The sequence below is a fragment of the Pholis gunnellus genome (assembly GCF_910591455.1).
Source record: "Pholis gunnellus genome assembly, chromosome: 3".
Classification (NCBI taxonomy): domain Eukaryota; kingdom Metazoa; phylum Chordata; class Actinopteri; order Perciformes; family Pholidae; genus Pholis; species Pholis gunnellus.
In genome coordinates this window covers 4129891-4146169 of record NC_136529.1, presented here as the reverse complement: position 1 = coordinate 4146169, position 16279 = coordinate 4129891, and the positions used below count along the sequence as shown (strand labels likewise).

At 42.7% G+C, this 16279-nt stretch overlaps 1 protein-coding gene across 3 annotated transcripts in view; it reads right to left on the bottom strand.

Annotated features, from left to right (window-relative positions):
* Positions 1-3327: 3327 nt before the first annotated feature.
* The window catches only part of phf2 (PHD finger protein 2), a 30576-nt gene continuing 17624 nt past the window's right edge, over positions 3328-16279 (bottom strand). Inside the window, exons 12-22 of one of the 3 annotated variants that reach the window (XM_079186613.1) lie at positions 14792-15145; positions 14504-14620; positions 12974-13089; positions 12588-12766; positions 11305-11372; positions 9928-10094; positions 8839-9137; positions 7959-8054; positions 7771-7880; positions 7373-7688; positions 3328-5559 (exon numbers count right to left, since the gene is read on the bottom strand). In XM_079186613.1, coding sequence (XP_079042739.1) covers positions 5471-5559; positions 7373-7688; positions 7771-7880; positions 7959-8054; positions 8839-9137; positions 9928-10094; positions 11305-11372; positions 12588-12766; positions 12974-13089; positions 14504-14620; positions 14792-15145 — 1911 coding nt within the window. In that variant the 3' untranslated portion in view covers positions 3328-5470. Of the gene's footprint in view, positions 5560-7372; positions 7689-7770; positions 7881-7958; positions 8055-8838; positions 9138-9927; positions 10098-11304; positions 11373-12587; positions 12767-12973; positions 13090-14503; positions 14621-14791; positions 15146-16279 lie in introns of all 3 variants that reach the window. The other 2 variants (XM_079186614.1, XM_079186615.1) reach the window with 2 other exon arrangements.

Below are 16279 nucleotides of genomic sequence, written 5' to 3'. Positions count from 1 at the left end.
ATGGTTTTCATGGAAATGATGCACCTCTATGGTTTGATATTTATTGTATGGTAAAAACAAATGTCAAATGTGCTTGGTCATGATCATGTATTTGAGTATGAATAAGTACACCATTCTAGTCTTTATTCCACCATAAAAACCACACGTGAACATCTAAACGTTTGATGAACACATAACAAAACCTTGTGCTGTTGGTTTATAAATGAATTCAAATATATACTGCTGTACTGTGACTGCTGCAGCTGTCCTTGTGAGCAGCCAGTGAATAAAACCACCTTTCCACGAGGCCTCGATCACGCTCACATCAGTAATACTCTCAGTTGGGTGGGCCCTCACTTCACTTGTGACACTCGTTTCCTTGACGGGCGTCAAAAAATTAACGGTGGAGTGTTGTTTTCCAGGTTCAAAAAAACTCGGGCCTGCCAAAGGTTAAGGAAACACGCCGCCATAAAAAACAGAGCCCCTGTGTTTGCCTTGAAACCGGGCAGCGTTCACTTGCACTCCTCAAGCTGTCGGACGTTCATTTTTACGCCGAGGCAACGCGGCGTTTTGTTTGACAACGCTATTTTTTAGCTCAAGCTTCCTCTCGCTCCATTACTGAAGGATCTTTAAGCCCTCAAAATGGAAAACTTACAGAAAATGAACCCTTGGTACACTCGTTGGAGCAGCAGTGTGTCTCGGAGGGCCAAACAGCCACCTGTCCCGTCCAGGCAACCTTTAAAATCCTACCTGCTGAATCAAATGTAAACGTGCACTATGATAACAACCTGCCAAGTTATATTATCAGTCATTTTAAGAGTGATTTCATTGATGCTTCTTTTTGGAAGCACACCAAAACACACAGCCAAACGTCCTCTCGGCACTGCAGCGTTCCCAGTGCAACACCAGCACAGGGGTTCCTGTTCATCCACGCAGAGCGGAGCAGCTCCAAAACAACTGCAGAGGGACAGCAGCTCCCGGGACGAGCCGCTTTTCAACAAGCGCCACACAAAAACAGGCAGCCTCTTTTTGAGGCCCGGCGCTCCCGGGGGCCGGCGCACAGTTTGCGGATCTCTGAAGCTTTACCGATCTGTTGGCAGAGGAATCACCGTGGCATTATTGCTAATGACAGCCCTGAACTCATGAGAATGGGATGGATAAAAGGCAGGGGGGGGGGGGGGGGGTCGTTGCATGGCCACACAAAGGCAAAGCTTAACCTGACATTCCTCTGTAATTAAGACATCTCTCACATGGCACGTTTCTCTTGACCACTGGGGACTCTCTCACACGGGACTGGGGGGGGGTTTCAAAGCAACCGAGGGCGGCCCGTTCACATCTGCCATCGCTACACCGGTGCAGCGTGGCCATGAATGCAGTTAGACTGTAACACTCCGCAGGCATTGTTTTTAATGCACTGACATTTAAATTGTGATCCCACTTGCCCTTTGGAGGGAACCAACTGCACAACTGACAAAGAAACGAGGACGGGGCGTTCAGGGACCAGACATTTGATAAGTAAAGAAGATTTGCAGTGCAATTTTTGGTTTTAGATGTGCTCCATTTTTCCAGTAAGAATGTTATTATTATTTTATTTGAACAGGGTTCTAACGCAATACAATTCGAATCAACTTGCTGCAGCAACGTTGCTGTGCAATTTTGTGAGAAAAAACTAATTTTTCATATTCATCCTCCAACCTCGAATGTTCTCTCAAATTAAAAGGGTAAATTTACAGAAAAGAAATTCACAAATTTACAAGAAAAAAAAGTGTATTCTCTGAGATTATAAAGTCGTACACAAATCTTAGACGTTCTCCAAATTAAAAAAAGGTTGCAAGGTTTGCAAGGTTGGATCACCACCGGCTTTGTTTATGCCTGCAGTGGATGACCTTAAACAATATACATTACATCACTGAAGAAAACAACATACTGATTTCAGGGTTTTCTCTTTTGAATTTGGGATTTTTTCTCTCCTAAATTTACCACTTAAATCTCAGAGAAAATCTGAGTTCTTTATATATATATTCATAAAGTTTACCATTTTAATCTCAGAGGATATCAGTTTTTTTAAATAATTTACCATTTTAATCTCAGAGATTGTCGGTTTATTCAATTTGTATTTACAACTTCAATCTTGGAAATTCTCAGTATTACCTGAATTAATTTTGTTCTACCTACAATCGTCCCAATAAGTATCAGTTTACTTCCTGCCAGTTTCAGATCTTTTGTTCCGAGGGAATCCGTCAGTGAGAGTCCGCTGGTAGAAGGATCCTGTAGGACGGGTGATGTGGTTGTTTCACGGAGCACTTCGCGTTCTTGTGTTAACAATTAGCGAACAATAACAGCTCACTCTGATGCTAACCAGGGTGGAAGCGGGGTCGCGACCTCTTGAACAGCCGCGCGCCTTCACCGCACGCCCACGTCTCATCACACACTCACGGATGCGACCTGAGGGATGAGAGGAGACGTGCATGCGGAGGAACGCGCACATTCCCATGAAGTTTCTTTTGTGTGTCCAGATGTGTCATTAGACCAAAACAAGCACGTGACTACCCTTTCTCTCTGTAATGACACACTTAATTGCCTTATTGTTGTTGAGGGCTCTCATTTAAAAACGTGTCTTATTGTCTCATGTATGTTCATAAAATGAGCCGTTCCTGTAATTATACATTGTGTTATATGAAGCTGATAGAGTCTAAACACACAGATACTGAAACACAGCTGAATAATTCAACATGAAGATGATTTGAAAACATGCATCTGTTTCTATATTCATATACTTATGGACTCCATCTAGTGGTGGAGACTTGCCATTGCCTCAGTATTTTATATATATATATAAATTGCAATATTCATATATATCTGGACTCCATGTAGTGACGTAGACTTGCCCTTGCTTAAGTGTATTTATTTAAAATAAATAATATAAATAATAATATATATATATATTATATATACTGTATATAAATCAAAATAAATAAATTGCTATATTCATATATTTCTGGACTCAATCTAGTGGCGTAGACTTGCCGTTGCTTCAGTAAAGATGTAAAACTAAATGACTTAATATGTGTAAATATATATATATATATATGTATTGAGCCACATGGCTCAGTAAAGAGTCCGACTACTTGAGAGCACTTTGAACGTTAATACATGTTGAATGCTGTTGACTTTGGCTTGGTTTTAATGAATGACTCGGCTGAAGCAGCTGCTTGAGAATCAAAGTCAAAGTGAGTCCAGTAGCAGAACGCTCGTGCTCATGTCTTTTGTAAATTAAAAACCTGTTTGTAATGAGTGTGATGGTGGATTAGATGCGACTTCAAAGCACGACACCATGTGAAACGGGAGGAAACAAGCAGACATGTTTAGTCGTCACACAGTGGGAGAGGAACACATTACACGGGAGGGCTGCTGTTTTCTCCACAGTCACTGTATTGCAAAAGTAAACAAGGCGGACAGTCATATCATCAACAATATGCTCGCTCCTCGGAATTTGACCATTTCTTCGATGTCTTTTAAAAAAAAGAAAAGGTGAGCCGTGACCTCGAACAGAATCGTCTAAATACAGAAAAATATAGATTCGGGTCAGAAAGGGTTTGTAAATACTTACTAGTACTGCGAATAACAGTGAGGGAAGACGGCTACGACAGGTCGCGTTCACTGCCCTGGCACAGGTCGGACATAGAAAAATAAACCACAACAAAGCAACACACGTATATTGTACAAAATAAAAACCTGAAAACTGACAGTTTGATCGGAGCGCATTTGACTGGGGAGAAGTGGACTAAATGTCCTGACCAAATAAAACGGTGTGATGGAGGCGTGAACGCAGCTGCTGGACTATAATATTAACAATAATAATAATAACACACTGGAAATGTTTCCCATGACATTGAGTGAACACAGAATGGAGATTAAAAAAAATAATTGCTAATGTCGATTCGAGTGTGTCAAATGTTCCAAACACACACACACACACACACATCCCAAGAAAAGAAAGAAAAAGGGTAATTTCACAAGTTGATGAAATATTCAAAAACAGAACAAAAAACTCTTTAAGAATTGTACAAGTATAAAAAAGCTACAAACATTAATAAATTACATCACTGACACATAAACACTTCACAAGGTGCTAGTAAAATAATTCCGAAAACCCTTCAGGATACTAGAGCTCGAACAAGAGGCTGGTCACAGAAACTTGAAGTGTTTTTTTTTTTCTTCTTTTTTCTTTTATATAATTTTTCCCCTCAAAGCTCCGTCTCTTGTTCAAACAGAATCACAATACAATTAGCTTTGCGTATGTAAGGCCATATGACAATAAAATGTATCATTTCTTCCGTTGTTTTCCAGGCAACACCGTTTAAATCTAACAGAAAATAAAAAGTTCTGAATGAATCTCTGCTGTCTGAAAAAAAAAAAACTAGAACAAAAGTTGAAAAATCAGGACTATACGGTAGATCCATATATATATTTGTATTAATTTGTTCATAATTATCAAAAAACGGTAAAAATGTAGAATTAAGCCTGAAGGAGAAAGGATAGAAAAAGGCTATGTACAAGCTACATTCTATATACTGTACTGTGTGAAGACGCGGAGACGCAGAGGTGAGTCGAGGTGGTCGGTGCTGCCTGTGAAAGCAAAGGAAGAGAGAAAGTATCCCCATGTAACTGCAGACCTGACATGGATGAGGCTTATCATTGGCCACAGGTCCCACGTAGTGTCACAAATCCTATGCTGTTTAAAACACACTCAGTCCCATGCTAGCCTATCTGCTGCGGTTCCATACGCAGCGCTACTACACTCCTCAGTCACTTTGTGCTTTACAGTTGTTCCTCCAAGTCTCACTTCCTATCTATGAACTGGACACGAATAAATAAACATGGCCGCTGATAGTGCTCTGAAACCCAAAGTGTTAACACAAAGAGAGAAAAGCTCAAGTTGACTCCAGTCAAAAAAAAAAAAGCGCGCCCAGCGACGCACAGATGATGTTGGCCGGAGTGGGAAGGAGTTTTTTTTAAATTTTTTTATTCCCATGTCAACTCGTTGATCATCCAGCGTGGCAATGATAAGCTGCATCCATATAGTAGGAACTAATGTGTAAAAATCCCCCCAACCCTGACCCAAGCGGAGCATGCAACTGAATACATGCAAGGGATACTTTCACAAATCTTGGAATGACTGCAACGTACTTCTACTTCATGTTTCAGCGACCCCTGATAAACTGACAGCTGTAGTAAAATGAGACATGTTCTCTTAAAAAATATTTATAGTAGGTTCTGTACACTTTAATATCTGAAAGTTATAAAGTATAAGTAGAGGCAAAAACCTATCTGAGTGATGTTCTTCTTAGAAATTGAAAAATGCATGATTTTCTTGATGTGTGTTTTTTTTTTTTTTTTTTCCATTGTTGGCTTTAATCAGTGAACAGGGGGTGAGGTTGGGATGGGACCCAGCTCATGAATTCCCAGTCCTACAGCGCTCTGCTGCATGCTACAGGAGGAGCTTTCCATTTCGATGGATCTTTAAAATCTTTCCAAGTCTCTGTTTGGCTGTCGCCATGCCTTTCTTTAGCCGCTTAGCTGCGAAGAGAACAAGAGAAGAGTGTTAGTGTTCCGCTGCAGTAGTAACTTACACCTTTTTATATTTGTTATATAAAGTCCTTCCTCCCTTATGAAGCCAAGTATTACATAAGTCAGCGTTGACCTTATGCGGGACATGAACAGCGGCCTCCTGGGTGAACGTCCTGTGTTTGTTTGCCCAACCCATCCACTCTGATCTCCTCCTGACACAGAGTATGATCAAACATGTGTTTGCGATACGTCCAAAACAAACGTGATCGGGGAGAAAATATGCTCCTTAAACGTCAATGACGGCGCTGTTTCGTTGAATGGGAATGTCATTTTGAGGAGCTTGCTAGCTCGGAGTCTTCTTCTTCCCCGCCTTCATACTGGAGCACGGGTTTGTTTATTAGCTCAAGAATGCAACCAACTGTCGGGTCAGTAGAATAACCTCAAAATTGGCAGGAATGCGTATGTGCTCTGAATAACATGGTTCCACAGCGCCTCTCCTGGTCAGAAAACACCACAGGGAACCTTTAAGCTAAAACACAACATTTGTGTTGCAATTGCTCTCTGTCGCCAGTAGAGGTCTGTCATTTTCAGATGAGTTCATGTTCCTTTTAATTAAGAGGAAGTTTGTTGTCATTTCATGTTTGATTATGAATACAGATGCATGTAATGTACAAATGCATTTATTAAACGCTTTAGCGGTCAGTCCATCAGGATCAGAGGCTGGAAAACAAGGTGCGTTTATCTGAAGGGTTGTGTTTCCTGCATCCAATCATTTACACATCTGCACTTCATATAGTAACTGTCTAACAAGATGAATTTGCTTTAGCAGCAGCTGTTTACTGAAATGGAATGAATAATAGTCTTTTACTGTACGAGCCTGTGATTCCCTGGAAGTTTCCTGAGAAGAATGTTCTATAGGGACAATAAGGGAAATAAATATTTTCCTTGAAAGAGCCGCTCCCTTTGATCCCAAGTAATACTTCATTATACTTTCGCAATAAATTTGAAACAAAACTAAATATTACATGTGGAAAAAGTGACGTAATGCTTTTGATTGTTCTGAACTTCAATAAAGCGCATGAAGGCATCAACCAATCATGTATTCAGAGCGTAGACCACAACTCAGAGGCTCCGCGGCTCGAAACCAAGACGACACGTTTGACTTCTCCTTTCAACCTCAGATCCAACCCGTCACAATAAAAGCCCTAGACCCAGGAGCAAATGCTCCTCGCTGCCGCTATGAGTATGTTTTGTCGTTTATTCGCCACGTCCCCGGTGTGTAAAGGTCTTGAGAGTCTACCGCCAAATATTTAACGATTAGTACTAAACACACAGTGTAGCTGAGGCTGATGGAAAAGCCATTAGTTACCAAAGACATTTGACCTAATGGTGGCCTAGATGACAAGTCAGGGCATCACCAGAGTTTTTACAAGTCATCATGTCGAGGACATTAACATCTAATGGCAACTCACCCAACAGGTGTTGAGATATTTCAGTCTGGACCAGAGTGGTGGGTCTACTGTCATAAGCATATCTGCCACTAGCGTTGTTAACGTGTCGCGTGTTGTTGTTGTTACTGCGTAGCGTAAATGAGCTGATGAATGCTATGATGACGTGGTATCGGCTCGACATGGACTCACGTACTCGCCAATACCCAATCCAGCATCGTCAGGCTGTATCGGAGGCATTTCCGACGCTGGTATTGGTACCAAAGCCACTCTAGTTAAGCATAAGTCTCCAGCTGATTGAAGGCAGTGGTTTAAAATTCTCTTCCGTCCCCAAAAAGGAAGCGGTCTAACCCGTTGCTTTCTTCACGACTCACCTTTGGCGTCTGCTGACACGGTGCGATCCCCCTTCGCCGCGCTGCTGCTGTTGGTGCTCGTTGTGTTGGTGCTGTTGTTGGGAGAAGACATCGACGGTCGCCTCGGGCTGAGAAAAACCCCCGGCGCCATGGGCTGCGGCCCCCCCGGCGACTTGACTGTTCCAGTGTTGAACTCGGGGTCCGTCAGGTTGCCATCTTGGGAGTCCAGATTGTGCTCCGGCGAGCTACTGTCCTGAGAGATTTTCGGGGGCTCCTCGACTACTATCGCCTTCTTTTTGGTGCTTTTCTTCTTCTTCTTAGATTTCTGCTGCTCCTCCTAAGGACATACACTTGTTTTAGTTGGGCACTGCTTACAGGTATACTCACTATTACGATGTGAAAATAGTGTCATGACATACCTGATGAGAGAGCTTTGCTGCGGCTGCAGCCAGACCCGTTTCTACGGAGGCCACTCGGGCTCCGTCTCTCGCCGGCCGCTCCTGTCGAGGAACCGAGGGTCCCACGCGAGCTGTGACGACATCCATATCGAAGGTTTAGAACACATTTACTCCCTAAAACTGAAAAGTGTAAAACTTACGGTACAAACCTGTCGGGCTGTACGGAGTGTCGTCATTGCTTTTCCGTTTTTTCGATCTGGATTTGAAAACGGGATTATCCTCTTCTGACTCCAGCGAGGGGTAAACTAAAACGAAAAGATGCAACCGATTACTAACACGTCCCGAGAAGAGGATGTAGGAAATTAAACATTACCGACCAATTACTGTCAGATATGTAAAGCATAGAATGTGACTCAAGTGCACTCCTTTCTAAAAGTTTCCAGTGACAGCATACGGGACAGCTGTGAGACAGCTGTGGACTGCTCACAGCCCAAATTCCCTCTAAGACGTTTAATATCGGATAATTGGATAATCCAAAAAAAAGAAGAAAAGAGTGCCATTGTGTGAGAAAAGCTCCACACTGGCCCAAAGATTTCAGCCCGGGAATGTTCGTGCTACGAACAACTAATTAGACGCTAATTAGAAGTTCTAAAAGCATGTACAATAACAATTCGCAACTCCTTAATAGCTTATTAACAAGCAGGGAGGAACCATTCAGCTGTGTTTGGACGGGGATCACAAAGAAAACGTTTGGAAGGGGAGTAGAAAAAAAATCTGAAATTGGAGCAACACGAAAGGGCAGATTTGGAAAAGGAGTCACGTAAAATAAGCACAAAGCCCATCGTCTCCTCCTGATGGAAAGTTCAAGGCCACATTTAGAGCTAAAGACCCGCATGTTGATCCATCAAGGGTCGGATCTGTTTTTAACTGCACCTGTTAGCAGCGGTGAGAATCGGGCGTGGCAGAATATTATTTTGTCATTCGTTCGCTTAAAGAAGTAACCCTGTGACACCGGCCTGATCCCAGCAAGCTCCAGTCATTTAAAACTCAAACAGAACCAAGAGGAAGGAGTGGGATTCTGGCGCTCACCGTAGTCGGAGTCCTTGAAGCACGCGTCCATGTGGTCCTGGTCGTCGTCGTAATCCAGACTCTCGATGCTGCTGCTCTTCTTGGGCTTCTTCGGGAGCCGCTTGGTGGGCCGCTTGCTGTTGCCGCCGCCGCCGCCCTTTTTGCCGGCCTGCGCGCCGTGCGAGTTGCTCTTGGACTGGCTATTGTTCTTGGACTGGCTGTTGCTCCACGGCTGCTGCAAGCTGTCTGAAGACGACAGGTTGGCCATGGACAGCATGCCCTGAATGGCCTCCTGTGTGCTGGGAGATGCAGGTGGCTGACTGTAAGTACGTCAATAAAGAATACACAACAACACAGCCATTACACAGCAGTCGGCACGCTGGCAAGAGGTGTAGAGAGAAAGAAAGGCTTTGAAGTCACCAGTTGTGCTATTGAGCGTCATTATTATTTGGAAATTGTAGAGCAAAGCTGTCAAATTGAAATGTCCTCCACGGACGCGTGATTATTTTAAGAGGCAGTTATGGAAATGTCTACACACCTATTAAGCTATTAGCTTCTGAGCTGCAACAAGGAGCAAAGCGCCTGTCAAACACCGCTATGATGAACCGCGGTTGCTTCACCACCACCGCTCCCTCTTCAAAGCCCCCCAAACAATTTGAGAAATGAGCATCATTTCAGCCGATGTTTCTGTCTTTCTTTCACTGCTCATTTGTAGCTTTCACTGTGGTGGAAACAGACCATCAAGAGCCGAACTTAACAACAAACAGCAGAAGGAGAAGGGAAGGGCCCGGGGCACCATAGCGGTTGATAGATTACGGCGTAATGAGACAAACGCTGACTTAACACAAACTGCTGACAGGACCTGCGTAAATTGTTGCGAGTTGATTTTTCGGCTCGAAGCGAAATTATGAAATTTAGCTTTTTCATCCAATTATATCGTCGTTGAGCGTGCCGCTTGTTTGTCAGTGGGCCGCGCCATTATGGACTCGAAAATGAATTTGCTGAGAGAGGGAAAAAAAAAAGGGGCCCCACGGGGGCCATTCAGAGAGTGACGCTGTGCATGTGGTGTGTGCTGAGGGAACAGAGTGACGTCATGGGGGGTCAGTCTACCTGTTGGCGCTGTAGTCAATCCCGCCCACTTGCTTGCTCGCCTGCAGCAGGTCCAGAATCCCTGCAGCGCTGCCGCTCTTCTTCTTGACCTTAGAGTTGCGACTCTTCGCCTCGGGCTTGGTCTCCGTGTCGATGTGCAGAGTCTCTTCGTCTGAGGAGTCCGCGCTCTGCTTTTGGGACAAAGTGGACAGAGTACAACAGAGTGGACATGAGGAGACATTTGCAGCCAACGTTCTTGTTTTGAATGGGATTTTGTCTAGATTGGATGGGATCTCTGTTGAAGGTCCGTGTGTATTAACGTCTAATGTTTTCCTCATAGACTGTATATAAGAAGTGGACGTAGTCACCGTGACGTCAACCACTGGTTTATGGACTTCGGTTTTGAAGCCTAGAGTTCGTCATTTTGGGTTAAAGGGTTAAAGTTCTAAGACAAAAACACGGATAACTCCCAGACCAGAAAACGTCGTGGTAGAGACCTGTCAATCACAGTAAGCATACCCTGCTTTATGGTCTGTTTGACTCTATATGGACCATCATTTACTAAATGAACATCATGCTGTATTGAAGAAGACTTGAAACTAGAGATTGAGACCATGAACTCATGTTTACAATGTTTACTGAGGGAATAAATCAAGAGAGAAGTAGAGTCACTTTCTCATAGACTTCTATGCAACCAGAGGAGTCGCCCCCTGATGGACATTAGAGAGAATGCAGGTTTAAATCATTTTTAAAGCCAAAATGACTCACTAGGGGGCCTCAGGGGCAAAACTTAGCAGTGGACCCCTACCGACCCCTTTTTAGTGGTTATTTAGTGTAACACCATTTCTTTTATTTGTACCATGTCAAATTTTTACAAATGTAGACAAAACAAGTCGAATTCCAGGTGCCACAGGACCTTGTGTCATTTGATATTCCCAAACTCATTCGCATTTAATAAAACGACCACAAAATATTAGATACACAATACATCTGGGGCTTCTGAGACCCCAGAGGATCTGAAGTGAACTATAAGACCGTTTTCAGTGACCTCTCACTAGTTAACACAATAGCATCTGGTCTGTTTCTTCTTCTTCCTCCGTAGATGCCACAGCTATTTCCTTCATCCGTGTGTGGTGGTCCACAGCTTCGGGAGCTTTTTATTCTGATTCACCTAGAATTCACTTTGTACAATCTTTTTTTTTCTTCTAAATCGGAGCTTTGAAGATGTATGTTCTTCTACATGAAATCCTCTGGGACACGATCGTTTATCACATAAGTTCAGATGTCAAATGTTCTTGATGGGCTCTTCATGTATAAAGAGTAGTATAATCGCAGTACACCTGCTCGAATATGAGCAACTTAGCGTCACAACGTTGGGTTGTATCATGTGGTACGTACCTTGGTCACCGAGGGTTGGAACTTTGGTTTCTTGGCTGGCTGAATGGGTTCTTTGATATCTGACAAAACTGCAAGAAAATGCATTCACCATTAAGCAATAGGTAAAACAAAAGTTGGTGATCAAAATGATATCTTTTCATTATTAATAGTCGGGCTGGGTATCAGTGTTAATACAATACCTGATCTTTGGTACTTATAACAAAGCAATACATAAAGGACCAGCGTGTAATTGGTTGCAGCCACACTACTCCATTAAAAGTTAGCCGTTTGGCAAAACCGGGGTGATGTTGTGTTTTTTTTTGGGGCCCTTCGCCTCGCTCAGGGGCCATCCTTTCCATAAAAACACTACTCCGGAAGCAATGAAATTCACCGCGGCTAGCGTTACCATGGTTTTACACTTTGTGGCTCATGTTACCACAGTTTGAGTTTGGCATTTTGGTCGCCACCATCTTGGTTTATAGCCGTCGCCATCTTGTTTATTTGCAACCAGAAGTGACACGAGAGGGTGGATCTAAGACATTTTTAGGTGACCAAAATGTTACAATTGTGAATAATGAAAACATAGTTATCATGTCATATTTCTGCTAATAGATCCCCCCAAATCTCACATTGGCCCTTTAAATCTACCAAAAATATATAGTAAATTTTTTTGTATTGCCCAATATCGCAAATCACATATATTTACAAATACATGTGTGTTGTGTGAAACTACGGTAGCTAATGCTAGGAGCTGCTTCATGCTGGTCAAGGATTCATGTTGATTTAGTTGCTGTTTCTATAACAACCTGTACGGCTGCAACGATCTTACACACACATCTTTCGTCTGCTATTTTTCTTGGGTGTAGCTACGTAGCTAGCTAGCTGTGTAGGAAGATGACGTCTCGACTCTTAATCCCGCCTACACAGCTTTGATTGGTCAATTTATTTATCTAACCAGGAAAATGAGCAATCAATAAGCACAACAGCAGACCTATTCAAATCACTGAACAGACTTTTAACCCTTTTTTAATATCCCAAATGTGCAAAAATGCTTGATACGACAGTAATAAAAAAATAAAATATACACTTAAGTTAAATAAATTCCCTAATTTAAAACAGGAAATATCAGATCAAAGAATGAATAAATCTATTAATCGGACCAATTATTTAATGCTGATATTTAACACTTTTCTAAACTCAATGCAACGGACACATTTCAGCCACCAATAATAAAAAGGGTTGAGGTTTCATACCCAGCCTGTACGATAGATTCAATAAACTGAAACACTACCCAGAATACTCACAGGACAGGTCTCTCTTGACGGTGTTTTTTTTCCGTCTGATGGGGAATTCGTCAATCTTCAGCTCCCCCTCATCGGAGACGTACTCGTACTCGTCTCTCACCGGCTTGGATTTGTCCTCTTTTAGGTTTTGTAATGATCCAAAAACACTTGAGTTGGTCTGAGGTTTCAGCGTCTTGGAGCTGAAAAGGAAAACCACAGGACAATGAGGGAGTTGATGCGAGGCTCAGCCGACCCGCTCGCCGTGAGAAGTCCTTGAATTGGTGCTGATAGCCACATAGCTCTATAATCACCATAACACACCACATGAGACGGTTAACAAGCTCTCCTCTCCAAAGACCTTTTTCGTGAAACGTTTATACGGCAAATCGCAGCCATTCCATACGTACCCGAGCGTTTTCTTGTGCGACATGGTGAAGCTGAATCGGTCTTTATTGCCTGACAGCGGTGTTCTGTCAAATTTGCTCTCTTCCTCCATTTTCAGCAGGGAATCTGGTTTACTATTCTGTAAATAGGAAGAGGAAATATATCAAATGGGCACATATGCAAATGAAATCGCAGAGGGGTTTGTTCACACATCATTCAGAGCCTATTTTACAAAACACTTTACTACTAAAAACATGGAGAATGGATTCATTTCTTAGTATAATTTGTCTAATGCCTCATTTCAAGAGCTAAACATACATTTTCAGAAAACGTATAGGACAACACATATTATCTTAATGAAAGTACTCGACTGGGGAAGTTTCATGGTGATATCTATTAGTTTTTACCCTATTCACTTTGTCCCTTTAACTGAAATAAGAAATTTAAGATATCAAGTAAACACACTAAGGTCATGTTAACGCCTGATATTTGACTCCAAAATGAAATGATCAAAAATGTATTATCAGTCACTTTCTAGTCAACTCATTTTAAAACACACAATACAAAGTAGGAGGGAGTCATTTAATCCAAATAAAATCATTTCTGTTAAAAAAGAAATCATCATGATGTAAACCTCCACGGGCGATATTCTCTCGTGACATTTTCTGACCCAGTTTAAACTGAACCAAATTCACGGAGAGGAATGCAACGCCGCTGCCATAAAAGAAAATCACCACTGAGCCGACTGTGTAATTAACTGAAACCCAAGAATATGCATTTTCAAATATTCACTCCCGCAACCAGTTTGACTCCCAAATTAAAGACATGTGACGACGCCGTGTAACCCGAAGCCAACAGTTCATTTTGTCTTGTGCGTTCTTTGTACCAGACGGTGACACGGGCCTTGAATGCCCTGCACACCACAGAGGAGCTGTGAACCTTTCACGAGAGATTCGACGGCGATCAGGAGCGACGATGTGGCCCCCGGTGACCTTGGTAAACACCTAACGGGGGTCTCTGGCTCCATCTGCGAATGCTTGGCCTGATGTGAAGGAGCATTCCACAGCAGTCTGGCATTTCCACAAAACCAAAGCCCTGCGATATCTTCTGTTTCACAGAAATTACACTTCTGCTCCGAAAAAGCCTCCCCTTGGTGTTCAGCAATACAACAAACCCTTTTTAAAAAAAATAAAGATGAGGGCATATGTAAATACTTAGCTGGAGGGCAGAGGATATGGACGTGGCCTAATTCCATTAGGTAAACTCTGGGATTGTGGATCTTTGTGGCGCAGCTCTTGATGAGCTGCAGGCCTCAAATGTGCCACTCGGGGGCCACATCATTATTTTTGCTGATTGCTTTGAAGTGAAGTGTGCAAATCACTTTTGGATGATCCAACCTTTTTTCTTCTTCTTTCTGCTCAGCCGCTGGGCTCGTAAGCTTCACCACTGTCTTCTTTACCAAAGGTTTATTTGAACATGTGAAGGATTGTGATATTATTTACTTCAGCCTGTAACAAGCAGCCATTCCACCGACTCGGCTGAAGCGCTCTTACCTTATACTTCCATTTAGCTTCAGTCTTGTTTTTATTCTGCTCTCTGATGTCAAACTTCTCCATGTTGTTCTGCTTTGACATTTCCTTCTCCGATATACTCAGGACGTTCTTCACCGCCTGAAGAAAGACACAGTTATGAACAAAATAAGAGCGACTTGTGGGCGGCATTTACAATTCTGCAAATGGTTGAATTTGACAAGCTGAAGGGGATGCAAAATGGCTCACGTAAAGTGATACAAATAACAAAATAAGAACGCTTTCATTTTCCGCTAACGTTGCCACCCTCACCTTTGTCTTCTTCGGCTGGTCCATTTTACTCAAGATGTCTTTCGCGTGGGACTCAAGTGCTGCGAAGCTGGAGGGTTTAGGAGGCGGCGACGACTCTTTCGCTTTCTTCGCTTTCTTCTTCCCCCCTTCCTTGACCTTGGGCACCTTCGGAGGCTTGGGGGCCTTCGGCATCTTTGGGGGTTTGGGAGGCTTGGGAGGCTTGGGGGGTTTGGAAGCTTTCTTTCTGGCCTTCTCTCTGCTGGGCGAGGGGACGTGGGCCGGGGAAACGGGCTCTTCAGGTTCGGAGTGGGTGGACGGGGGCTCCTCCACCGGCACCTTAATGCTGGGTTCACTCTTAATGGCTTTTGTTGCATTCTAGAAATAAAAGCACGGAATTGTGAAGTGAGCTGTAGTTTTATCGGCACTTAAACCCCAACTGAGACAATTGAAGCCCCATTGAACTACCACAGAAATTAGTAGTTAATTGATCAATTAGTTGAAAAATTAAAAATACATAAAAATAAAGGAGTAAATTAAGACATTATTTATTTATTATTTACAAGTAAATAATTAGATTAATCAATATTTAATTGACATCACAAAGACACCTGTTTTTATATATTTTTTGGTGTTAAATTGGTGTCCAGCAGCAGACCTCACGCCTGGCAACCTCGGCCTGTGAGCCGAGGCGCCCCGGTAGCTTGCGCCACTTTCGTGAACAACTTCATTGACTTGCAGAGGCGTTTGAAATAGTGAGGTTTAAGCAAAGATACATACAGTATATTTGGGAAGCAGTGAGCTCACAACTGGATAAATGAGACTTTATAGATCATACTGCACACGTTGTGTGAGCTTTTGTAAATGGACGCTTTCTTATAGTTTTGCTGTTTTTAAAACGCGGCCCCAATTTACTTCAATTCATCAAGACTCTTCTTGGTTTTTTTGATTCTTCATTCACAGTGACGGCATGCGGGAAGAAAGAATTCTCAGCGTGAGTAATTGACAACCAATCTTATTGTTTCACACCTTGCTAATGCTAAAATGCTAACGTTAGTTACAAGCATCTTTATTAAAGACTGATGATGAAGTTGTATTTGCCTCGTAGCACTTGAACTTTGCTCTTGCTGTGTGGCTTTCTTACCAAACGTTTTTTCATTTCACAGTAAACCTGATTGCTTTAATACTTGTTGCCTGTTGCCTGCGGACGCTACTCTGTTCCCATGGAACAAAATAAAGCTTGCAGTTTCTAAAGCTGCAAGCAAAGTGTCCTGTGGGTGACCAAAGATTAAAGCGATGGAGTCAGTCAAATAAAAAGGTTCATCCTCCGGGGAGCATGAATGTTCTTGCAAATTACATGGATTATGTGATATAAGTGACAAATCCTCCTTTAACTCCTGCAGGGACTAATATCAAGACATGTTTTTGACTTCACTTTGGTGCTACAACAAAAGGCAGGTGGACTCATCAGAATCATTAGGGACCATGAACATCCACAGTACATGGATGCAG